The sequence below is a fragment of the Arvicanthis niloticus genome, chromosome 14 (genome assembly GCF_011762505.2).
Source record: "Arvicanthis niloticus isolate mArvNil1 chromosome 14, mArvNil1.pat.X, whole genome shotgun sequence".
Classification (NCBI taxonomy): domain Eukaryota; kingdom Metazoa; phylum Chordata; class Mammalia; order Rodentia; family Muridae; genus Arvicanthis; species Arvicanthis niloticus.
The window spans coordinates 65686359-65713280 of record NC_047671.1 but is presented as its reverse complement, the minus strand read 5'-3'; the positions used below and the strand labels follow the sequence as shown (position 1 = coordinate 65713280).

The following is a 26922-nucleotide window of genomic DNA, read 5'->3' as shown; positions in this document are numbered from 1 at the left end:
GGGGCTGTGGGGTACCCAGTTGAGTCTGCTTCGAACCCTGGAGAACCTAAAGGGACAGTAGGAGTTTGGTGAATACTCCTGGACCCCCTGGTTCCTGTTCCTTTCACTTATGACAGCCCTCTACAGCCCCTTCCAAAGAGAGGTTTGACACGTAGCACAGGTAGAGAGGATGTGACTACAGGCCACAGAGCCTCAAGATATCTCCATATTCATGAGATACCTAAAGGCCAAAGGTGTAGTCAATTAAGCATTCCTTCTCAGACCCTCCTCCTACTCACAAAAGGTATTTAACCTCAGGCCGGCCCTGAGACCATGGGGTTTCCACTTTCTGCCATGACAATAAATGTTTTAAGATCATGGACTTCCTCTCATCTTTGGGGTCCACCATGGAGAACTGTAGAGGGGGGCTTCAACTAATGAGCCGCTGCCTAATCTCACACCAGAGGACCTCTCTATGTTCCAGCCACGGAGCGCACTAACTCAAGCAAGCCAGCCAAGCTAGCGAGTCACCTCGACCAAGAGTCTCATCTACCCCACAGGGCACCACCGGAGCTCATCTTTTCTCCCTTGCCGCCTCTCGGTCCTTCCTCAGCCTCTCGGGCCTGAGACCAGCTGATCCCCAGCCACCTTCTTGCCCGGGGGTCCCCAACCCAAGAGCTCCACCTCCGCGGGACCTCAGACTGGCATCTCCCCACACCTGCAGTGGAGCTCTGTAGCCCGGCGTCCACCAGTGCCACGTAGAGTGAACTCAGTCAAATTCCCACGCTTCTGCACCCTGAGCCGTGGCCCTAGCCGCCTGGGGCAGCAGACACATGGGATCCACAACTCAGTCCAACAGGACCCATGCCCACGCACGTGAGCTGCAACCCTACAACGCATGATTTACATTAATTGTCTTTGACACAGAAGGCAGAGTTACAAATACTACTCACTCATGAGTGCATCCCACTGATGCAGGCCGTCCTTTCGAAGGACTGCTTGTCATGAGCCAGACTTCCTTTCTGGCCACACCAACTTGCAGCAGCCTGGTAAAGGGAAAGCCAAGACTCCTGCCAAGAGCAGGTGAATCACTGACTCTATAACAGACACCCCAGGTACCTATATTCAGAGACTGACCTGTCCCATCAATCAGAAGGCTACTATGAGGGCACATCCCCCTTCCTCAACTAAATGTGTCCCTTCTCCTCTCTCCCCACCACATCTTATAGTTGGACATTTCTTACTGCCTGACAATGCAACAGCCCTTGTCCTTCTCCTTGTACAGCCTGATCACATACCCACATGGAGCCACTCCCTTCCTAACCCAAACTCTCCTCAAAGCCCCTGCCACGCTGCTGTCTGTATGTTCAGGGTGCTGATAAATCTTTTAATAAATCTTACCCAAAAGGACAATCTCCCAGTGTCCCTGCCTTGGGCTCAAATCTGAAACTTCTCATTGATTCCTGTCTAAAAGGCGGTGACTGAAGAGATGGCAGGTCCTCTGGGAAGTCTCCTGCATTCACTAGAAGACCATGCTTAGGCAGCACCAATGGGATGAGTCACAAGCACTTGCAGAAAGAGAATACTGCTTAGCTGTGATGCCAGAGACAGCCAAATGTAACTCTCCTACATGATGTGTAAGGGTCTGTTGTTCGTGGAAGAATGATACCCCAGACTCAAATACTATGCCAAAGCAAAGAACAATTTACTCTGCAGAAGTCCAGCCTGCTGGGGCCTCCCATTATCAAGAGAGAAAGACCCCGAACTGAGTTTGCAGGCCTGATTTAAAGCACATTAGGGGAATTCCGGGGTAGGTGGGCTTTGTCTTACTGTGCCTACTGGTCTCCAAGACCTTATTTCCACCTACCTAGCCACTGACAAACTCTTCCTGTATATTCCAGGAACAACCAATTTCCAGATCCTAAAACCAAAACTGTTCCTTCAATCCCAGCACGCAGACATGATCTGGTCTCGGGTGACTGTCAGTCACCTGGGGTCTCAGAATCTAAGCATCATAGGAAACTTCCCCTTTGTCCCCCACTGCTCCGGTGCTCCAGTCTGACCTGAATCAGATCTCCAGTGCTGGCACCACTTCCACTTCGGTAGCTTCTTACCTGGCCTCCCTGTCTCTGCCCTACATTTCCCATCCTTCATGCTAGGATTACTCCAAAACAAAGGGCTGTCTCATTTCCCTTTGCAAAGCTCCTGCAGAGTCCTGCTACTCACAGAACAAAAATAGCCGGCAGCAGCAAGAGAGGCCCAGAGGCAAAATGTGACCAAGACCCAATCAGAAGAACTGCAGGAAAAAGCCCCAGAGAACAGGGAACTTGAGGGGAAAATAAAGGGCCTTTGCAAAACAAAGCAGGCTAAAATCAGCTCAAAGGGCCCGACAGGTACCTGAGGCTAGGAAGATAAAAAGCTCAAGGGAAAAGGTTGCAAGGCAAGAAGCTATCAGCTGAGGTAGCCTGGAGTGAACTAAAGTCAGACCCCAGGCTATACTTCCAAGTAAAAGTCTGAGCTGCCTCCTACAAACACGTCTGTCTTCTTACATACCCCACAACCCCCACTCCACCTTTTCCAGCAGACCACAGACAAATCCCCTGGAGGCCCAAGTAACCAAGAGTCCCACAGGAGTTCAAAGTGCCATAACCAGATTCCTCCCCCAAAGTCCAAGAAAGCCTCTCCAGGAAAAGGTCAGGGACTTTGGAGTATCAAAAGGACAGTCAACTCCCCACTTTCAAGGAAGTTATGCAGTCTCCCTAGATATCGTCCTATGGTGGCAGGCACGTTGATTTCTTTCTTATCATCATTTAGATAAAGCTTTGTGGACCAGACTCTGCTGTGAACATTAGTGACCTCATTAGTGACCTCAAGAACTCCAGCTTGCTGCATGCAGAGCTCAGTCCTTTTGCAATCTGCCTCTCCACACCCTAAGGAGTAGCCTAGAACAACTGACTGACATTTTCTGGAAGCTTTTTCTGTGCTCAATATACACCAATCCTATGGTATCCATCCTAGGAATGAATATACATACACATACATACACATACATACATGTGTATGTATGTGTATGTATATTCATTCCTAGGATATATATCACATGTATCATATATATGGTTATATATAATATTACCATATATATCATATATATGATTATATATAATATTATCATATATATATATATATATATATATAATTTCTATCATGTACAATGGAGCTCCTTCATGGGGCCAACCTCCACAGATGACTGTGTTATTATCATCTTTTAAGTCTTCCAGACCTCATGGTCCAGTTTCTCTTGGATGCTCTAGGCAAATCAATTGCTCCTCTGATATGACAGGATAGGACTGTGTTGCATAGCAAGTTATATTGGAAATGGCTTCTTAGTTAATGGCAGTCTAGTCTCAACACAACCAGCTCCAAGGCCCTGGATGGAAACTGCACTCACCTTGTGGCCATGCACAAGGGCAGGCACAAAACAAGCTGCCTGACCCCTATGCATGCTGGGAAGGCTGGGGCAAAGTATGCACAGACTTCCTGTGGGGAAGGCTCCCAGAGACTGCTCTACAGCCCAGTTCCCCTCAGCACTAAATTCCTAACTGAAAGATGTTATCTTGTGCTTCCCCTAACAAAGTATCAGAAAAAAATGTTTCAATTTATTCTTAAAATAATGAGCTTTGAGTTCTATTGAACACACAATAGACTGGGACCCAAAGAGCCCAAAGAATGCAGAGCAGCACCAAGAAAAAAAAAAGAAAGAAAGAAAATTAACCAGATTGGCAGTCTACAGTGTCAGCTCAGAAGAAAGAGAGACAAGCGGAGATGGGCACCTTAGGGAAAAGGCCCAAGGAAGAATCAACTAAATGATGGAAGACCTGTGTGTTGGAACACATGTGACCAACCCTGTCTACACCCAAAAGGGAGAGAAATACCGTAACACCTAGCAAACAAGTTCATGTGGCCCGTAAGGACTTAAAGGAGTAGATCTGAAACACTCTTGAAATCAGTGAAAGGAATCCCAGCACTCGGAAGACAGAAGCAGGTGGATCTCTGAGTCTGAAGCCATCCTGGTCTACAGAGTGAGTTTCAGGATAGCCAGAGCTACACAGAGAAACCTGGGGCAGGAGGCCTAGCATAATCCATTCAAGAGGAAATTTGGCTCCAGGATATAACTCGTGTGAGAATACTGAGAAAAGTATCCATTTATCCAATGGAGAACTACAAAAGAATCCCTGAGGGCCTGGGAGAACATGCCTCACCAAGGCACCTGTGGCTTCAGGGAAAAGCACTCATGCAACTAACTGCCTGAGGCACTGGGACCTCCACTGACCACACTTTCCACCTTGTTTTCACTTCAGAAACAGCTGACAGACTGTGGTATCTGACCTGCATTTAAGAAAGTGACTTGACACACCAATGTGTGTGTGTGTGTATATATATATATATATATATATATATATATATATATATATATATAAAAGACAGCCCCTGTCACCAAACACAAAATTTAAACTTCCTAGCGAAACTATGAATTTAAAAACATCTTCCCAAACTTAAAGATGAGAATCCCCACCCCACCCCAAATAGCACAAAGGGTAGAGATGGGGTAGGGGTAGGAAGCAGACACTGACTTAACAAATTCATAGCATTTTATATTTGGTTAACTTACTTTTCTTCCTGGCTTCATTGTTAACATTTTTTAATTATAAGTTTCTCAAAATAGAGTAATTTAAATTATGCTGACCTACTTGCTTGCAAGACAACTGTCAAGTTTTTATGACACTAATCACGACTGTTCTATGGCAACATTACATACTTAAATAAGAAAAATGTACCCGGCTTTCGTGTCCACTGAACTTTAATGATCTACAGATAGTACATGAACACTAGAAAGCTGAGATTTGGACTTCCTTTGCTTGACTTTTTTGCGTGTCACTCAATATATGAAGAAATGGGAGCCAGGATTTAGCTCAGTTATACAGTTCTTTCTTTGCACACACAAGGCTCCTGAGTACCATCCACTCCAGCTTCACAAAAGAAACAGAAAAGCAAAAAGGGAAATTCAAAGAAAATAGGGGGCTGGAGAGATGGCTCAGTGGTTAAGAGCACTGACTGCTCTACCAGAGGTCCTGAGTTCAATTCCCAGCAACCACATGGTGGCTCATAACCGTCTACAATTAGATCTGACACCCTCTTCTGGCTTGCCTGAAGACAACTACAGTGTACTCACATATGTAAAATAAATAAATAAAATCTTTAAAAAAAAAAAAAAAGAAAGAAAGAAAGAAAAGAAAATAGGAAAATTGTTAATTAAAAAAAAATCTGGCTGGTGTGGTATGAGATTAAAATGCTGTTAATCTCAGCATTCTCACCTGCATAGAGTCCCAGGCCAGCCAGGGCTACATAAAGTGATCCAGTCTCAAAGAAATCTTGTCAGGAACTAGCAGGATAGTGACACAGGTAGGGAAGCTGCATGTTGCCATGCCTGGCCATGTGCACTTGATCTCCAGAGCCCACCATGGTGGAAGGAGAGATGACCACAGTTGCACTCTAACCTTCACACACGCACACTCACACCTGTGCACACATGCAAAAACCCTATAAAGATATTTTAAAATATTCTTGTGCAAAATCTCTCACAGTTAAATATCTGGTAAAATAATGTTCTCCAAAGGAGTTGAACTTTTAAGGAGCTACATGAAAAAGTAAAAAGTTCCTATAGAATTAAATGGCATTTATGATATCTAAAATGGCAAGAAAAAAATTTGTTAAAACCCTTTTTCTAAATGTCCAAAGAAATATCCAACATTCAAAATGATAGATAAGATATTAAAATATGTCTGACATCTACAAACTAGCGGGTATGGCAGAATTAATAAAGATTTCCTGATAGAGATTCAAAACATCTAACTTAGGGCCAATAATAACCATTCTTACATAGTATCATCTCTATAAAAATTTTGCCCAATTCATAATTCAGGCTAAAATGTAAACTGTTGTCATAAGTTTCAAGATAATGGGTTTGTTGTTGTTCTCGTTGGCCTAAAGAAAACCCACATTGAAGGACCAAATTGTTAAAACATCCAGACTCCTTCAAACTTTACCCTAAACTTCTAGTTGGCAATGACACATGAAGGTCTTTTCAAAAATCTTTATCAGACTGTATATTTAATTAAATCCAGTAAATAAGAAGATCACATAGTAATTATTTTTTCATGAGAAATCAAACAATCTGGATGAGGCTACAGTCCCTCCTCTGTAATTCATTACCATTGTCTAACACACACACACAAACACACATAAACACTCACCTCTGCAGGGATAAGAATTTCACCTAAAAATTCTGCAGGTGTTTTTCCTCACTAAAAGAAATGACATTTTTGGATAACTCCCGGGAGAAACGCTGACTCAAAGGAAGACAACTGAAAGACAACTGAATGTCTAATAAGAAATGACAAGACTGTTACCAAGTCACTCAGCATTAAATACTCGGCCAAGCTTAGTGAATAGGATGAGTTCTAACAGCCATATAAATCCATAGAATTTTTCATTCACTAAAACAAAGCTTGTCAACAGCAGGAGAAATGAGGAATTAGAATATTTCAATCAAGAAGCCAAGTTCAAAAGCGTAGTTGAATCCAAAAGTAACTCACAGAAAGTTCACAATTTAAACCCACAAATTGCCTTGCGTAATTGTTTTAATCAGTATTTTGTCTGAGCAGGTATCCTCACAGGTTAGGTAGAGACCAACTTTAACAAGACTCAAGCTGATTGTCAGAGCTGGGTTTCAAACAACTACAACAACCACAATGTCTCAAGTATGCCGCAAATGTCTGTTGACCTGCATTACCAACACGCACACTATTGACCTTTCTCGCAGTTACTACTGACTGTTACCCCATATTTCCACAACCTGCTATTTTATAAGAAAATAAAGGTGTCTGGGTAAGACTACAATTAAACACTACCCCAATAGATAGAGTAGTCATGGATACCCAAAAGAGCTACAAGAGGCACTCCACCCCACCCCCACTCCCCAGCCACCAGGCCCTCATTTCCCTACATCCCCTGAGTGCGACCTTTTAAGTTCATCTAAACGGTTTTTAACCAAGCTAACATGCCCAAGCAGTTTGTTTCTTCGACAGTTTTGAAATAAATAAATCAGATCAGATGCTTTGGTTCAGCTTCCAAACCCCTCAACACCCCAGTTACCTTCCTTCTGACCATAGGAGGTGAGGGTGTGTCTGGGTGCTTACCGATGCCTGGAGCCACATAGATGAAGTAGAGACAGGACGTGGAGAGGGAGAAGAAGAAGATGAAGGCGATCAGGGAGCGATTGGAGACCCGCATCATCCGCTTGAGCGCAGACATCTTCCTCTGCCCTGCCAGCAGCGCGGGCTGCACTCTCAGGCCAGACTCTGGGCCACGGTCCAGGCCCTAAACTTCCATGAATGTACGGAGAACCCCAAGAGGGTAGCGGGGTCCGGCCGGGGAGGCTGTGGGGAGAAGAACCGAGCCGGGAAGGAGAAACGGATGCAATGAATGGGAGGCGGTGGAGCAGCGGGAAGGGTGTAGGAAGGATGCGGAGAAACGTGGACCGAGGCCGGGAGACTGGGCTCCGTGGAGGCCAAAGCCACGGGCAAGGCTGGAGGAGCTCTGCGATGCGGAGCGCGGCCCGCGCGCTGCAGCGTGCCGGGGTCCCCGCACCCGGGGCGGCGTCCAAGAGGCGAGTACCCGCGATCGGGACCCCGGTCGGGTCGCGTGCGCTCTGCGGGCCTGTGCCTCGGCAAGCGCTGCCAGTGCGGGGCTCTAACGTGGGCGCCGGGGCACGCGAGGCACGGGTGGCCGCGGGGAACCTGGGGGCCGCGGAGCGGGGCGCTCGCCGGCGCGCGGCCTCCACCTCATTCCGCGCCGGGCCCCGGAGCGCAGCGGCGGCCTCGGGAGCCGAGCGCAGGCCAGGGCGGCGTCCCGGCCAGTGGCGAGTGCGCCCGGGTTCCGCTTGCTGCCGCCGCCCGCTGCCCAGCCGGCCACGGCAGCCGCATTCCCGCCGCGGGGCCGGAGGAAGAGGCGGCGCCGCCCCCGCACAGATCCCGGACTACCCGGCGGATGCCCGCGGCCGGGGCCCGGAGGGCGAAGGAAAGAGATGACAGACGCGCGGCGACCTCGGACCGCGGACACCCACGAGGACAATCCCGACAGCCCTGGGCGTCCCGAGACCCCTGCAGGCTCCGCCCGCCCGTGCACAACTCGCCAGGCGGCGCTGCGCCTGGAGAAGAAGAACCCAGAGCCTTAGCCCTGGAGCGCCGCGGGTCCTGATTGGTTCTGGTACTCTGCGCCAGCATCCCCACCTCGCCCCGCCCACCCGGGTCACCATCCCTAGTGGACCCGGCATGAAGCAAGGACCGCGTCCCCAGCGCTCTGCACCAGGGATGATGTTCGTGGGAAACAGGACCTTTTGGAGGGCGACGAAGGAGACAATTTTCTTCCTGGATTTATGGATTGTCGGGTGCAGTGTGGGTCTATGTGTATCCGTTATGCCTTGACTAGCCTTCTCATCGAAGGTGAATAGGCCCATGAGCCCCACAGTCTCAGCTAGCTAACCGGCAAGCTGATCACTGAATTGATGCATCTCCTAGGTGCAAGGCTACCCTTTGTGCGAGTGCTTCTTGCTGCTAACTACATTGCTAGGCTCCTTACAGCACGTGTTCCCAGCATATTGTGTGCAGGTGTTTCTTTTCAGCTGACCATGACTACATAAACCATCCTAGCAGGCTAAAGAGAAGATTCCGAAGAGACGAGTGTTCCTTTCTTTAGCCATCAAACTATTAAAAACAATGGTCTTCAAAAAAAAAAAAAAAAATGGAATTTCTCCATAGTATCATGCTGGGGAAGGAACTAGGTCAATGATGGAAGGGACCACACTCTGGCTAGAACTGTTTAGTTAGGTATATCTCAGGACTCTGAAGGTAAACTTGGGTTAGGGTGAGGTCACTGGATCTCTTTATTTGTTTCTTTTCCCAATGTGGCCACATTGAATTAATCTTTTGTTTTGTTTTGTTTTTCACTGTTACTTAGCTGTTTTAATTGTCCTGTTGAGAACAGAGGCTTGGGCAGCCAGGGCCCAGACTCTGATCTTAACAACACTAGCAACGGATGAGTGTGCTCTTAGCATCACTGGACAGGTCAGACACAGGTGGATCCCAGGAGCTCTCTGGCCAGCCATGTATTGGGCAATTGGTGAGCTGTGGATTCAGTGAGAGACTTCCCAACTCCACGTCTCAAACACCAAGGTGGAGTAGAGAACAGAGTCCAATGCCAACCTCTGCCCTCCACCTGCACAGACACATACATGTGTGTATGACGCTGTATGCATATACAAACCTGCACATACACACATTACACAAAACTTCTGGAAAAAAAAAAAGGACTTACTGGTCTGGAATAAAGCACACCTCCACAACTCCATCAAAAACAAGTATAGAGGCTGGAGAGATGGCTCAGGGGTTAAAAGCACTGAATGCTCTTCCAGAGGACCTGGGTTCAATTCCCAGCACCCAAATGGCAGCTCACAACTGTCTGTAACTTTAAGATCTGACACCCTCATACAGAGATAGATGAAGGCAAAACACTAGTGCACATTAAATAAAATACAGAAAAGAAAAAACAAGTGTATGTGATGACTTTATTAAATGAGGTGATGTCCTTAAAGGGCACAAGGGAGCCTGGTACATGGTGAGCACTAGTGGGATCCTTATTTAATTTACTCTTTAATTTTTTTTTTTCCTTTTAGCCAGGTGTGGTGACACGTGACTTTGATATCAGCACTCAGGAGGCAGAGGCAGGAGGATTCCTGACTTTGAGCCCAGCCTGGTCTACAGAATGAATTTCAGGACAGCCAGAACTACACAGAGAAACCCTGTCTCAAAAAGCCAAGAAGATGAAGAGGGAGAAGGATAAGGAAAAGGAGAACGAGGAGGGGGAAGAGGAAAAGGAGAAGAGGAAAAAGAAAAAGAAAGAGAAGGAGGAAGGAGAAAATGTGAAAAATGTGGAAGGGTGGAGAAATTGTTTCTGTAGATAAAAGATATTTTACTTGGCATATGCTAAGTAAGAATGAACAATATCCAAGTTTGTGAGCTTGTTAAAAATGATTGTATATGATAGAAGGAGAAGAGTGAAATAAAATAAAAAAGAGCCTCTCTTTGGCCAGGCGTGGTGGAACACACCTGTAATACCAGTTAGCTGCAGACTGAGACAAAAAATGATGCATGTTTGAGACCAGCTGTGCTACATAGCAAATATCCGGCCCACCAAGCTAACCTGACAAGATCCTATTTCTTCAAACAAAAGAGATAGCATCTCATTTTTATTGTTGCTAAGGTTTCAGTCCTCCATATTGTAATCACCACTGGTTAAATAGGTAATTCCGGGGCTAGGGCTATGGTCGAGCTGTTGAAATGTTTAGTCAAGCCTGAGGGTCTGAGTTCTGATCCCCAGCAGCCAGGTAAAAAGTTGCACATGGTGAGATTTATCTATAATCTTACTTCTGGGAGAATGAGGACAGGAGGAGCTCACTGGACAGCTAGACTGGCTGAATCAGGGAGCTCAAAGTTCAGAGAGAGAGATTCTGCCTCAAAAAATAAAGCCCAGAGGTAGACAGAAAGACACTGTGCCTCTGCACACAAGGGCTCACACCTGCACATACACACCAATGGACACACATGCATATACCATACACAAAAAATTAATTTTAACTTGATAAGCATATTAATATAAACTATTATACCTTTTTCAATACATGGTCTTTTTATCTGAGACTCAGAAATATTATTGGGTTAATTAATAAATTATGCTTAAACGACTGAATACTTCACAAAATTTTTATAAAATTAAATGTAAACCACATGAAAGTTAGACACTAGCATGAGTCATAAAATTCTTTATATACACGTTGTAGTACAGAACCTTCTCTTAAAATAAAATTTTTCCTTATAAATATGGTCAGAATTCTGCTGAGTAAAAAAAGATACTGATTTATTTAATATTAGATCATATTGAAGAAATTTTAGAATAAATGTCATATTGACATGCAAACTGATCACATTAAAGTCATACCTTAATGTTCATATATTGTATTTACAAAATAATGTCTAATAGAAATTTATAGAAAATCCCTAGTTCAACATTTGACCCAAATTTTGTGCTGATCTCCACAGGCCTTCTGTCTCTCATCTTCCATGAGGCCGTACTTTCGTACTTTTAGATGGTTGGAACGCCCTGTTGGATTTTCAAGGATTCAGATCATTTGCCGCCCTTTCATGACCCCCATCCCCACCCCCGCTGGCAAGCATTACAGGACATTTGGGGGATAAGGAAACTGGACCTAGCCAGGTGAACAAAAAACAACTGGCCTCAGGTCAGGCATGAATAAGGCACACAGCTGGGAGCTCTGCCAGATGTAATCAGCCACGTTGACCTGGTGCCCTTCATGCCAGCCCCACCAGCACCATCTTCACGTGGGCTCCTTCACTTGTCAGAGAATAGCTTTCTAGCTAGCGTGCATTTATCATCTTTGTTGACGTTGATAGAGATGACCTGTGACTCCAGTTCATTCCTTTTATTTTTTTTATTTATTTTTAATAAAGAAAGGGCTTTATTTGGGTCCATGGTTTTAGTTTTTTTGTTGCATCTGATCCTGTGTGCCTGCACAGAATACCACAGCAGCAGGAACCCATCGTGGAGCAAAGCAGTTCAGTATATGGCTGGCAGGAAGTAAGAGACAGGAAGGAACGATGCCATGACCTCCTTCCTCGGAGCAGGAAAGATGCTGTGGTCCCAGTGGACTCCTTTCTCTGATTAGACCACATTGGTTATTTTTCCGTCTCCTTCCAATTATGCCTCCATTATAATCTTACCAAAGACTTTTTCCAGCAATTAGGTCAGATCCATTCCCTTCTTAGTGGCCAGTAAGCTAGCCATCAAGTCCCCAGTGTATGAGCCTATTGGGCACAGGTCACACAAAATCATACAAGTAACTGTGTGGTTAAGAGCAACTTAGCTTAGAAACTATTCTATCATTGTGAAGAACTCATCACATCTTTTTTATTTTGCTCTCTTTTTGCATTTTTTATTTTTTTTTTGAGATTCTAATTTCATTATAATATTTCTCCCTTCCTGTTACTCCCTCTAAAGCCCCACATGTGCTCTGTTCTGCTCTCCTTAAAATCCATGGCCTCTTTGGTAAAGCTTGTGTGTGTGTGTGTGTGTGTGTGTGTACATGCACATGCACACACATATGAGAGACAGGTAGCACATGCATACACATGAGAGAGAGGTATATGTATATACATATATGTTCCTAAATATAACCAGTTGAGTTTATATAATGCCATCCGTAGGCATGTTTTCAGGGCAAACCATTTGGCACAGGACAAAATTGCTGTGCTCTTCCCTGGAGTGGACCCCCCCCCCCCCCCCGTTTTACCCATTTGCCTCTAGCTCTTTGTGTAATGCTGAGGCCTCCGTGGCTTTTCCCTGTTCCACGTTACCTTCATTTTTAAGATGAAGCTGTGCTGTTTGGAAGCTGTGTTTTTCTTTTTAATATCTAAAAGCACAGGCCCTGATCCCATAAGACTATGAAGCACACCTGCCTCTGAATTACAAAACTCTAATGGAACCTACAGAGCCGGGGTGGATGTTAATGTCATGCAGATGTGAAATAAAAGACAAGAGCCAGGAGGTAGAGGAGGTGGATGAAGTGAGAAAATCTTTTCTTAGTGGGAGAGAGGCCATGATGGAGCAGCATGTTAACCTCACCTCCTACCATCAAATTCAGCTCATTGCCGTTCCCTTCTGTTTTAAAACTAGCTGTGTTGACTGCATAAACAGGTTGGTGAAGGAAACAATGGACGAATTCTTAATGGTACATCACCGGGAGGTATCTTTAGCCTAAGCAATATTGCTGAAACCTGGGTAAATTAAAGGAGCCGCAGAACATTCTGTCCATGGGAGGGTGCACAGTGTAGCCTTGACTTGTCCCAAGCAAAGCAGGCTTGTTTTCATTGTGAACAATGGTGAGCGACTGAGGACTGTAGAGAGATATAAAGTCGTCTCCTTGAGCTTGAACTTGAAGCTCCTGTGGGTCCGTACACATCACTTTAACAAGACGGGAAGGACGTAAGTCACCAGTTCTGTCACCCAGATCTTTTCAAAGTTGTTTTCCATCTCGCTTAAGATGGTGAGGATCTCATCAAACCACCATGGTAGTGAGCTGGATTGGAAGATGAGGGCACAAGAGAAGGAAACAACCACACTATGTTCATGTGCAACAAGATCTAGGTCTGCAGAACCACAACCCAAAAAAACGATCACAACACATGTAGGCAAAAGCTTAACTTTTCTCTTTTCAGATCGCCGGATCCTCTTTCAAGCCATGATGGTGACTCTCTTTTTCTGTGTCCCACCACTTCCCTTACACACAGGCTAGGTTTCCCTCTAAGGAGAGTCAACCACCACAGGAAGTAACGAGAACTCTGCAAATGCCACCCTTCCTATGCTTTCATTATCTTTCTTCATTTCCAGCTTTACTTTGCACATAGTAGGTGCTTAAATTCATGAGCATTAATTGGGCTCAGGGGACAGATTCCTTTTTCACAGTGGGTTTCTCTGTGCTCCTTTGTGGAAGGTGGTGTTTGCTTCTGCCTCTGTAATGGCACGTGTGAGCCTTGTAGCACGAGCTGCCTGTCTCCTGCTGCTGGGAAAGTTACGTGTACCAAACATCTTTTTTTTTTTTTCCCTAATCAAAAAGGTAAGGGGGTCTGCTGGCTTAGCAAGTGCCTCGATGGTACATAATGAGTAGCTAGGAATTGTTCAGCATAGTCTGATGAGTCTCAGCCAATGGAAATTAAAATGTCATTTTCTTCAACAAAACCCTAATGAGTGCCAGAGTTGTCCTGAACCATGGTCACATCCAGTTTTGAGAAGCTTGGATCCTGGAAATGGCATGCATTTGATGCCAGGCAATCCTTGAACGGATGAGAAGGTGAGGAACCTGAGCCCACTTCTCACCATGTAATCATCCTCCCAGCGCCAGCATGGGCTTTGTCTGTGAAGCTGGTGCAGCCTTCCCCTTAGATGACTATTTGCTTTGCAAGTTGATAAACAACAGGTTTACTTGGAATAGTGATGAAACCAGATGAACTGTTTCTGTGCTTTGCACACGAATACTGTAGCCAAATAGTGGCATCTAAGATGTGCTGGCTAGTTTTGTGTCAACTTGATACAGCTAGAGTCATCAAGGTGGGGGATCAATTAAGAAAATGCCTCATAAGATCAGGCTGTAGGCAGACAAGCCTGTAGGGTGTTTTCTTTCTTTTCTTTTTAATTTTTTTAGTTAATTTTTTATTGAATATTTTATGTACACTTCAGATGTTATCCCCTTTCCCCATTTCCCCCTACCCGGAAACCCCCTATCCCATGCCCCCTCCTCCTGCTTCTATGAGAATCTGCCCCCACCCACCCACTCCCACCTCCCCACCTTCGAATTCCCCCACACTGGGGCATCCAGCCTTCACAGGACCAAGGACCTCCTCTCCCACCTTTGCCTGACATCGACTGCAGCTTTTTTTAACGGTTCTGTCATAAGCGTCTGTGTCAGGATTCTGTTTAAATGGTACCACATGGATGCTGGGAGGGAAGAGCAGTGGCTGAAGCCCAGGCCCCTTGTCGGAGTTAGGTCACTTCCACCTACTTCACAAACCAAAACTGGGAAAACTAGTAGTGTGTGGTTTGATCCATACTTCTTCTCAGATTGGATCATGCTAGGTTTATTCAGCAATTTGCCTCACAGAGAATCTGAACCACCTGATAGCCACCAACTGGCCCCAGCCCAGGGCCAGTAAATCCAAGGCTGACTGGGATAAGAAGCCTGCCTGGAGGAAACGAGGAGTCATTCAGAACACCCTGGGTCTGGGCACTGAGCAGACAGACATGAGGAGTGAACAATGAGGGATGTGTGTTTTCATTTTTTAGTTTTAGTTTTTACTTTAAACATGATCTTGAACAGGCTGACCTCAAGCTCACTACCTCAGGAAAATGACAGAGATTACAACCATTCACTGACACACCCAGCTGAAGAATGAAGATAGGAGATCAAAGTGCCGCCATGTCATGTAGAAAGCAAAGCCTATTGTCCTCCATAGTAAGGGGTGATCTTAGACACCCAGGTTGAATAGAAAAGGGTGCCTTTGCTCCTTTGAGGCTATAGCTACATAGGGCTTGTACAACCCAGAAAGACTGAGTGGAGTCACCATGCTAATAACATATATGCATGTGAGTAAAATAAGGATGTGACCTCTCCCAGACAGGGTTGAAGAAAAGGGTTTTATTGTTATTACAATGGAAGCATAAGGTCGCTTCATGCTAATGACGTCATATGCCACAAAGAAGGCAAAGCACTTGGTTGCTACTTTTTTTTTTTTTTTTTCTCAAGACAGGGTTTCTCTGTGTAGCCCTGGTTGTCCTGGAACTCAATCCGTAGACTCAGCTGGCCTCAAACTCAGAAATCTGCCTGCTTCTGTCTCCCAAGTGCTGGGACTAAAGGCGTGCGCCACCACTGCTCCGTCTGGTTGCTACTTAAAAATGTGTTTTCCTTAACAAGACTTGAAATTCAAGCTGTATATATAATAAGTGATACATTGTACCAGTAAGGCTGGTGCAGAGTCTAACTGTCCTCTGATGAGGAGTGAAATGAGCCAATTCAAGCCAGATTAGAATGTATTAAAGGAAGATTTATTGGAAACCTGCTGCTCTCCAGAGAGTTCACTGACCCCCAAGGATCAAGGTCAGGGAAGGAAGAAAGGTCTGAAGAGAAAGAAAGGAAGGAAGTGAAGAAGCCAAGCTCAGTGGCTAGCACTGGCTTCATCACTTCCCCAGGAGCCTAGCGGCTGGCGTTCACCAAAGCACTCCCCTCCCCAGCCCCAGGCACACAGAAGCCCCCCCCCATTCCTTCCTGCCACCTAACTCCCCCCAAGAAAGATGCAACCACCAGCACCAAAGGCCACAAATCCTCTTTCCAATAGCACCCACATCCTGGGAACGCAGATATCAGCCTGAGAACTGATAAACAAATGTAGCACAGCCTTCAGTATCCATGCTGCCTGAAGTGGCCAAACACTCCCCAATACAGGTGGCTTATGGCCTTGGGAAAAGCAAAAAACATACATCCTTAGAGAGAAATCATGCCAATTAAGTGTTCCCAGGCAGCTGCAACCGGTTTGTAAAAACATTATAGCTTCCCTTATCCACCACTTTCCTACCCCTATGTAACCTGCTTGTATATATTCCCTACACAGTCCTAAACACAGGGCCATAACTTTGCTTTGAGCAATTTTCGGTCCAAACCTGGGCTTGAAATAAAGGACTCTTATGTATCTCTATAGTGGATATGGCAATTCTTTGAGATCTCTTGGAGATCCTGAGACCTGGGCATAACATTTGGGGGCTTGTCCCATCAGGGATTCCCCAACAGACTTCTAGAATCTGCAACATGAGGAGCCTTCTGCTGGCGAGTGAGTGAGGTGAGTGCTTGACAGTACTTCTGTATTGTCTGTGTCTGTTCTCTCTGGCCATATTTTGGTTCAGAAAAAGCCTTAAGGTAACTGTGTAGCAGCAAAGGGTGATTGAAGCAGACGTGCTGGAGTATCACAGCTGCAGGGGTCGAGATGTCCCCAGATTCAGGGCAGATGAGGTACCTGCCCATCAGATAGGTTGGGGAGAAAGGTCAGATGTGTTGAAATAAATATTTTTTAAACAGCCGCTGGTCAAGCCAACTATCTAAGCTGTGGCGGCTCTGCCTAGCTCAGCCGCCATGTTCTGTGGCCAGAGGCCTCATTCGCACTGCAGCTAGAAACAGCCAGCCAGAAACACCAGCCCTGCCACGCCAGCTTGAGAGATGACTCTGCCAATCTTCCACGCTGTCTCTGCAAGGCTGAGCAGTGCCCAGACCATCCCGAAACCATGCGGGCTAAGTACAAATGAGACTCTAATGCTTAGATTATCCAAAGGCTTTATATATTTGGTAATGATCAATAACAAGATGCCCACTCAATCAGAGGTGTAACCCAATACCCAACCTAGATATACCAACTACCTTTGACTGCAAGAGACCTGTGAACATCCACCTCCATGTTTCTCTCTCTCTCTCTCTCTCTCTCTCTCTCTCTCTCTCTCTCTCTCTCTCTCTCCCTCTCTCTCTCCCCCTCCCCCTCCCTTCCCCTCCTCGTCCCCCTCCCAGCTCCTCCTCTTCCTTCTCCTCTTCCTCTCCTTACTCTTCCCACCTTAGCTCCTCCTACACAGATGATGTTCCTGTTTGTCAGGAATTTGCAGTTGAGGAGGAACCACAAGACAGCTTGCTTTCATACCCACCCCACTTCCACTTCCTTAGGCGGGAATCTGTGAGCCCTAGCGTCTGAATATACCTTTGTTTCCAGTCATGATGTGGCTATCGTGTGTGCGTGTGAGTTTGTCTATAGTGCTGTTAGGAGTGTTTGGTCTTGTATTGTACGGGACTGTGATGGATGCAATGGGACAGGTTGACTCACGAACCCTTCCTTCTCACCCACTTAACATCATTCTAGCTCATTTTAAGGAAGTGAGGGCCAGAGCCCACAATCTCTCGGTTGATGTAAAGAAGAAAAGATGCACACGTACTGCAACTCAGAGTAGCCCACCTTCGGGGTCGGGTGGCCACTGGAAGGAACTTTTCATCTCCCCACGGTGCTGGCGGTGGAAGACGGTGTTTCAGAAGGCACAAGGGCACCCGGAACAGGTCCAATATATTGTGCTTTGGAAAGATCTGGTTACCAATCTTCCTCCGTGAATAGTCTTTTCATCCACCTCCAGCTAACACTTCTTCACCTGCAGGAATGATGCCTGCCCTAGTGGCAGAGGAACGAAAGAAAGCAAGCGGGAAGTCTCCAAACCTCCAAAGTCCCCTTATCCCATTTTACAGGATAGTACTCCAGAAGAAGTCATATTCCCACCACCCTATGTTCAGGTACCGACTGAGATACCAACCTCACTTCTGCCTCCCCCGCCTGCACCTGCCCCTCAGTTCTTACCTCCGGAGCCTACTCCTGCCTTTCCTTTTTGGGGACTTCCGTCTCCCCCGCCTGCACAGGCGCATGCACCTCCTCTATGGGTTCCACCAGCGGGGCCTGTAACCCCGTTTGCAGAACCCATCCATGCGTTCGGGCCACTAGGACAACCACACATGCTTCTTCCACCTGCGCAGGTTTTGCCTGGAGGACCGGTGTTCTTGGCAGCGGAGCCCATACACGAATATCCACCAGCACATGCATTGGCCCCTATGCCTCCATTAGCAAACTGACCTCTGGGAGCCACCGTTTGACCTCATTTGCAGGAACTATGCCCATGCTCCCGCCCCAAGGGACTCCCCCAACAGGGCTGGCAGTTCCCACGCTGACTCCATCCCCACCCTTGTACCCCATGGGGAGGGCACCCCAGGTTCCAATGGTGTTGTCTTCAGAGATGGAAGGGGGCCCTGCTCAAGGGACTCGGAGCAGGCGCTCAGCAGTGCCACCCCAAGCCGTAAAACCAGAGACAGACTCCACAATTTTACCCCTGAGGGCAGCGGGGCTGGTGGATGAACAGGGAGACCAACCCCACCATCACTGGCCTTTCACTACCGCCAATCTTTACAATTGGAGAAGTGAACATGCTAGATTTTCTGATAACCCTAAAGAACTCATTGGTCTCTTAGATACCATCCTTTTTACCCATCAGCCCACTTGGGATGATTGTCAGCAGTTATTACAGATTTTTTTCTTTTATAACAGAGGAGAGAGAACACATCATCCTAGAGGCCCAGAAGAACATCCTGGGGGCCAATGGCACCCCAACCCAGAACCCAGCGAACATTGATGAGAGATTCCCTCTTAGGAGACCAGATGGGGATTACAACACAGGTAAGGGAAAGGCGAGCATCCAGATTTATCTACAGTGTCTAATAGCAGGTACCGGGCAGCAGCTAAACAGCCCACAAATCTGGCTAAGGTAGAGAGATAATGAGAGCCCAGCAGAGCTCCTCGAGCGGATCATGTATGCTTTCCATCATTATACACACTTAAATCTTGAGGACAGGGAGGATTCCAGCACAGTGGCACTGGCATTCATAAATCAGTCAGCACCAGACATTAAGAGGAAGTTACAGAAGTTAGAAAGATTAGGAGAAAAGTCATTGAGAGATTTAGTAGAGGTTGCAGAGAAAGTGTTCCATAACAGAGAAACTAAAGATGAAAAAAAACATTAAAACAAGAAAAATATTAAACAGGGACCTGGCCAAGGTCCTGCTAGCCAATGGTAACCTAGACTCAAAAGAGAGAAAGTGGCAGCTCTGGAACATCACAGAAGGGAGGGAGCCCAGAGAAGGCTGTCGACCAGAACCTGGAGAAGGTCACCGGCCAGCCTTAGGTAAGAATCAATGTGCCTATTGTAAAGAGGAAGAGCATTGGGCCAAAGAATGCCCATGGGAAAAGCCCACAAACAAGATCATGGTCACTGGGGAAGAACACGAGTGAGGAAGTCGGGGCTCAGAAACCCTCCCGGAGCCCAGGGTAACCCTTAGAGTTGGGGGAAGCCCTTAGATTTCCTGGTAGACACAGGAGCTCAACATTCGGTGCTTGTGAAGGCTGAAGGACCGTTGTCTAGTAAAAAATCCTGGGCCCAAGGGGCCACTGGCGACAAACAGTATTCATGGACTACTTGAAGGTAGGTGGATTTGGGAATGGGAAGGGTAACCCATCCGTTCATTGTCATTCCTGAATGCCTCTACCCCTTACTGGGGAGAGACTTGCTAGCCAAGATGAGAGCTCAGATTCATTTTAATCCTAGAGAAATCCAGGTGATGGATCAGAACGGTAACCCAATCCAGGTGCTAACACTTGACCTAGCCTCTGAGACTGAATATAGATTATACAAGTCACCAGCAAACCCCCCCCCCCCCATCAGGATCTGGAGGTTTGGCTGGCAAAGTTTCCCCAGGCGTGGGCAGAAACAGGAGATATGGAGCTGGCAAAACATCAACCCCCTGTGTTTATAGAACTCAAACCAGGTGCAGATCCTGTAAGAGTCCGCCAATAACCCATGTCACAGGAGGCACGGAAGGGGATTACTCCACAGATCCAGAAATTAATGGCCTTGGGAGTCCCTAGGCCATGCCAATAAGCCTGGAACACCCCATTGTTACCCATGAAAAAAACAAAGTCAAATGACTACTGTCCCGTTCAGGACCTGCGGGAAGTTAACCACAGAGTGATGGACATATACCTTACAGTGCCTAATCCTTATACTCTATTAAGCTTTCTGTCCCCAGACCGAAGATGGTATTCTGTCCTAGACCTGAAAGATGCTTTCTTCAGCTTACCTCTGGCCCCCAAAAGCCAAAGTACTTTGCCTTTGAATGGTGCAATCCTGAAAGAGGCCTTTATGGACACCAGCACATGAGGAACTGTGTTAAGGGATTAGACATGAGAGATGACAGCATCAGGAAGATTGAGACCTACTGACCTAAATATATATATATATATATATATATATTGATGCAGCTATGAAAACAAGCCAAGAAATACAATTTTAATACAGAGTAAGTGTTAATGTGGAATATTTTTAGGCCATTTTTAAAATCCATTTATTACCATGTTTAATATCATCACAAAGCTCATGGTATTTTGCCAGGTTATTCTTAGTTAAGTTAAAGGAAACTACTTTTGGAGCTTCAGCGTATTCATAATTTTTGTTAAATTTCTTTACTCTTGGGAATTTTGTACATGTATACAAGGAAACATGGTCATGTTTAGCCCCATTCTTCCCCTTCCACTCCTTCCAAATCCTGCCCAACAGGTCGCCTGGCTTCCTACTAACTTCATGTCTTTTTGGTTTTTGTGGCTTTTTTTTATTTGATAGCATACTATATCCCATTAGTCTTGCCCAGGTGGATACGGGAGTGGGGCCATCCACCGGAGCATGAGGACAGTATGTGCAAGGGACCATGACTTACACAGATCCTTGACAGGAACTACAAAAGATAATAAAAATTGCAAACATCTGGCTCTTCGCTCACCCTCTTGACCTGAGACAACAGCCTGGCAGCTTAAATCAAAGGCCAGGCGGACCTTTTCTCCTGCCAGTAGGCACCTGCTATGGGCCTGCTTACCACATTCAAGGTCAGATCAGGACATGTCTACCCCAAAGTTGTGAGCCTTTAAGCCCACCCACCTTTATTGAGTTGATGAACCCTCAATTAGAAGAAGATCCTGCAAAGACCCTTAAAACCCCAGCCCTTAAAGAGAAACTGGACTCTGGCTCCCAAGTCTCCCTCTGCTTTGCAGAGCCTCCTTATGTGTGTCTTGCTGTGTGTGTACTGGGGTGTGGAAGGGTTCTTATCCCTAATAAAACCCTTGCTTCTCCAGCTGTTTCTCTCTGAGACTGAATTGATCTTGCTCAGATCTTGTGCAGGTAACTGGTCTGGGTTCCTGAATGACAGTCATGCTGTACGTACTAACACTAAGTGAGCAGTGGGATTCGGTTATATCGAATGCAGGACTTCTGTGCTGCTGCAGCTGAAGGAGACTCCTGAAGAACTGGGGTTCCAGTAAACTAAAATCCGCAAGTGCACAGTCACAGGAAGAACATTGTTACCGTAAAAGGTAAGAAGTTACTGTAAAAGGCAAAGACTTGAGATATCCCACAGGTACCTAAAAGAAAAAAAAGAAACAAAGCCCTTTTATGTTCAAAGTAAGAATAACACCAGGTAATCAAGGCCAGTGAGCCTTGGCCAGATCCACATGCATCTTACAACACTAGGCGAATTAATAGGCAATACAATATAGCAAGTCAAAATTACAATTGAAGACCCCCATACTCGGGAGACCCTTCCTCAAGTCTCAGGAAATCACGACCACCCAAAGATCACAAGAAATCCTGGATGCAATCAGCAGAGGCTTTATTAGGGAAATTGGCTGGCAGTCAAACCACAAGCTCTCTCTCTGAAGAGCAAAGTTTGGCCCCCAGTGATGGGTTAAGGGGTCTTTTAAAGAGGAAAACCACAAACCAGGGGAGTGGGGAGGGGGTGAAGGGTTGCCAAGGATACATAAGAATAGCAAAACATTCCAAAGAAACTCACCCTGAATGGTTAATAGCCATGGAAATTACTCAGTACACTCATTTTTTTCAAAAATGTAGTCTTACTAAGTCACTGTCCCCTATACTGTCATTACAAAATATTTCTCACTTCCTCTAGTCACAGCCCCACCTAGATGGCTTGTATTTTTTATGGTCAGGAATGTGTCTTCCTGCTTCGCCCCCCCCCACACACACACACCCACAGGTGGGCCTGCTGCCTGAGGCTTGAGGAATGTAATCCAGCAAGTGTCCTCTGATTCAGGGGCAATGTCCTTCACCCGGAATGTGCCCTGGGGTAGTGAAAATCTTACATTCAGTTCCGAGTTCTGGAATCTGCACTTTTCCTGCTCATGTCTAAGGCAAAAAAAAAAATATCTACACATATTTCATAAAATGGCCTTTATAATTTTTCACTCTACACAATAATTTTTCCTTTCTCCATTTTTCTTGTATGTATGGTTTGTACATATGTACATAGGTGCTAGTTCAGGTGTGTGGATAACATTTATGGAGACCAGAGCTTGATATTAAGCCATGTGTGAAGACATCAAGAATCACCCTCAGGCTACATTCATTTATAAAGAGCACTGCCTGCTCTTCCAGAGGACCCGGGTTTGACTCCCAGTACCCACATGGCAGCTCACAACTTTGGCTCCAGAGAATCCAACACCCTCTTCTGGCCTCTGTGGGCATCAGGCATGCAAGTGGGTACACAGACATACTGTGGAATTTCAGGTCTCAGTTCCAACTTAAAATTGAAGAATCCTACTGTCCCAGGACACATCCCAGGAAAGGCACATTCCTTAGTCAGAGAACACTTGCTAGATTAACATTCAGAGGAAGAAGGGAGAGGCTGATTAACATTCCTCAGACCACAGGGGAGGGAACCCACCTGCAGGTGAGGAAGGCCCAGAGCACATAGACACATTCCAGGGGAACCAAGATGAGAGGCAACCAGGAAGCTGGGCCCTTAATGTGGTAAACCTGGGCAAACAGAAGACACTCATTGTTATAAAAATAATGTGTGAATCTGAGTCACCTAGAGACCGGACCTGGAAAGGTCACAGCCTTTGTGGTTGCCCTCATGAACTCTGTATAAAAACTGCTCCCATCTTTGGCTCAGGGTTCCTCTTGCCTGCGTTCAAAGGAGCCCCAGTACACTGGTTATTACCATTAAACCTCATGTTTTTACAGCAAATCCTGTCTGTGAGTGTTTCTTCAGGAGTGAGTCCCTCCAGTTTTGGATCTTTGGGTTCAACAACAGAGACTCTTCTGGCTCTGCCTCCTGAGTGCCTGGATTAAGGCAAGCACCACCATGCCTTAATTCTTAAACCATGCTATAGTGTAAAGAGAGAATAGTAATGCCGTGAAGTATGACATTAAAATAAGGTTGGGATATTGGGTCTGTCAGTTTTTCTCCACTGCCACAGAAAAAGAGGATCAAAAAGTATCACTCATGCAGTGAGAAGAAAGCTTGCTAAAAAGGCTAGACTGGCTGAATGCACTTTAAAAACAGCTCTGTCAACTACCCTCCCAAAACAAGCAGCACCATCCAATACTCCTGATAGCATTGAAGTAGAAGGATCCAGCAGGTAAGTGAGCTCAGTTTTCATACAGCAATGAGGCTATTGCTGCTACCTCATCCATTAATTTCAGACTCCAGCTCCCTCACTCAGCCTTTTCACTCAGCCTTCTATGAGCCACTCTCCAGGGAGCCCAGGCCTTCCGCATGCAAGTTGTTACTCCCTGCCTGTGGCAATTTGAATGATAATGGACCTTATAGACTCATATATTTGAATACTTGCTCCCAGTTGGTGAAAGAGTTTGGGAAGGATTAGCTGTGGCATTGCTGGTGGGGGTGTGTCACTGGGGGGTGGGATTCAAGGTTTCAAAAGTTCACACCATAGCCCCATCCCTGCCTGTCTTCTGTGATGCTCCCTGCCATATGGACTTTGACTCCCTGGAACTGTGAGCCCCAATAAACATTTTCTGTAGTAATAAGTATTAAATACCCAGTCATGGGGTTTCTACCCTGCCTTTGGTTATTGAGTTCCCGGAAGAAACACACACTCACAGCCTTTATATTTTTAAACAGTCTTAGGCAGCACAATAGCCAGGCAGTTGCCTACCCTCCATGCTGATAGAATCTGTTTCCCTGTCCATAATCCTGAGGTATCACTTACTATTTACTATGGTGGCTTTCCTTCTCTCTCCTGCACGTTCCTCCTTTTTTCCATGGTGACCTTTTTCCTCTCTTTTCCTCCTCATGGTCCTCTCTCACCAAGCCTGAGAAACCTCAACCCCACCTATGTCTCCTCTCCCCAGCTACTGGCTATTGGCATCTTTATTTACCAATCACAATTAACTGGTGGCAGGGCCACAGTATCTTACATGCGGACTCTTTTGCCTATGGGGCAACCTGTCTTGGGGACCCCAAATTAGAATTAATTATAATACAAGTAGCATTATGCCAACCCACTACAATTTTCTTTTTATAAGTTGCCTTGGTTATGGTATTTTTTAAAAAAGAACTAAAACACTGACTTTTGAGGCTTCCAGCTTGGATTAAGCAGCTGTCAGGTTTTGTTTGTTTGGCTCTCCGGCATGCAAGCAAGCATCATGGAACTATCTAGCCTCAGACTGCATAAACCAATCTAGAAAATGCCTTTTATAATGATATATTCCACAGGATCAATTCCTCTAGAGAACACCACTGTAAATTCCTTAAAAGATATGGAAAGCTTGGATCTGAGGTAAAGGGAACTCAGGGTGTGCCTTTGGTGACACATTGTGTGGTTATTTAACCCTGCTCACTCATGTATCACTCAACTATCAGAGCACAGTTCCTTTGACTTTTGTACAGAGCTTTTTGTGTGACTCATACAGGAACTAAGAGTTTAGACTTAGTGGAATTATATATTAACTTTCAGCTAGACCAATAGACTTAATTTCAGTAGAATTGAAAAGCTGTGCTCAGAGGTATATTGTCTTATGGTTACAAAGTACAATCTATCCTAACACTCTTCTTGAACACCCACACGTTTGTTTCTTCAAAATGCTCTTCTAACGGCTTTATCATCTTGCTGATCCAGTCATTTCAGAGTTAAATGATGCATTCATTCCATATCAGAGTGAGAATTATGTTTGGGGATTTTTATAAAGTATATTCAGGAAAGTGTTGATGAGGCAATGTGCTCAGAACGTACTAAATCCTCAGTAAATATTAAGGCTTATTAAATTTCATGACACAATACCTTCGAGGTTGGAGTTTTAGAATGCAGTGGAATTCACAGAGGGTACAAAAGCATGTGTGGGTTCCTAACTCCACCTCATGGTTAGGGGGTCACAGCGTGTTTGCTGTGTAGACTCCATGACTGAAGAGTTTATGCAGCACACAGCCTAGTCACAGATGCCCTACCAGGAGAGCTATGCATCTTGCCAGGAAGCTGCCTGGCCTTGTTTTGTGTTTGTCTGGTTTAGTTTGGAGAGTTGTTTGTTTGTTTGTTTGTTTGTTTTTCCCAAAGGTAAAATCCTGCCCTAAGGAGTCATCTTTTAAGAGTTTTTACCAAGCGGGGCGGTGGTGGTGCACGCCTTTAATCCCAGCACTTGGGAGGCAGGGGCAGGCGGTCTACAGCCTGGTCTACAGAGTGAGTTCCAGGACAGCCAGGGCTACACAGAGAAACCCTGTCTCGAAAAAAAAAAAAAACAAAAAGAGTTTTTACCAAAATGATGCATCATCAGGAATGTTCTTTGTGGATATCTGACTCTAACAGATCCCGTGGTCTCATCCCTCCTGAAAACTCAGTGTTTATCTACAGATAAATCCTCCATAGAAAGCACATCTTAACCCTGCTTGAGGAACAATTTAAAAGCTGGCTGTGGATGTGTAGTAAGACAGTCATAGCTTCCAGGCTAGCTTGGACGATATAATTAGACTCTGACATGTGTGCTTGCACTACACATACATAAACAAATTAGCTATGTGTTTTAAAATCTGAGCATAATCAATAAAATGTTAGAAATAGAATGTAGCGAATACCAAAGAAGAAATAGCAGTAAAATAAATCTTGATTAGTCAAGATTTGGTAAGTGTTAGTATTCCGTCTAAACTCCACCTCCACAGTTACCTGGCAACAGCCAGGTATGCTCCGCCCCACAGTTACCTGGCAACTGCCAGGTAGGCGATCCACTATAAAAGGGGCTGCTTGCCCCCTCCTCGCTCTCTTGCTCTCCTACTCTCTTACTCTCTTACTCCCGCTCTTACACCCTCTCTCTCTCTGTCCCCTCCCCCCTTCCTCTCTCTCCACGCGGTCATGGCCGGCCTCTACTCCTCTTCTCTCTTCTCTTTCCACCGTCCTCTCTCCACCTTTGCCCCATCTCCTGAATAAACCTTCTCCCCCTTAGAACCGCGTGGTCTGGAGTGGTCTATTCTCAACAGCGGTCAGATATTTCTTACAGTAAGAATAAAAGAATCAGCAAAATCTATATTAAATGGAGGTCCTTGTTCTCTTTTTAGTTCAATGATATTTTTGAACTTTTCCCATTAAGTTCATTTTGTTTCTTTTTCAGCGATATCAAGCGTGCATCTGGTTTATTGTGTCATGTCACCATGTTAACTTTCATGTAAAAGTACTTCCACATACTGAGTTCCAAGTTAGTCTGGGTGACAAAGAGATACAGTGTCTCAAAAAGTAAGTAAATTGCTGGGCAATTTAATCCCTTTAATCCCAGCACTTGGGAGGCAGA

General features: G+C 45.7%; 1 protein-coding gene and 1 long non-coding RNA gene across 2 annotated transcripts in view; both read right to left on the bottom strand.

The window, feature by feature from the left end:
• The window catches only part of B4galt6 (beta-1,4-galactosyltransferase 6), a 60276-nt gene extending 52520 nt beyond the window's left edge, over positions 1-7756 (bottom strand). The window contains exon 1 of the mRNA XM_034518120.2: positions 7236-7756. Coding sequence (XP_034374011.1) covers positions 7236-7350 — 115 coding nt within the window. The 5' untranslated portion in view covers positions 7351-7756. The remainder of the gene's footprint in view (positions 1-7235) is intronic.
• Positions 7757-20651: 12895 nt separating this feature from the next.
• Positions 20652-26922, bottom strand: part of LOC143434367 (uncharacterized) — a 28232-nt gene continuing 21961 nt past the window's right edge. Inside the window, exon 4 of the long non-coding RNA XR_013103828.1 lies at positions 20652-21749. This is a non-coding gene — a long non-coding RNA (uncharacterized LOC143434367). The remainder of the gene's footprint in view (positions 21750-26922) is intronic.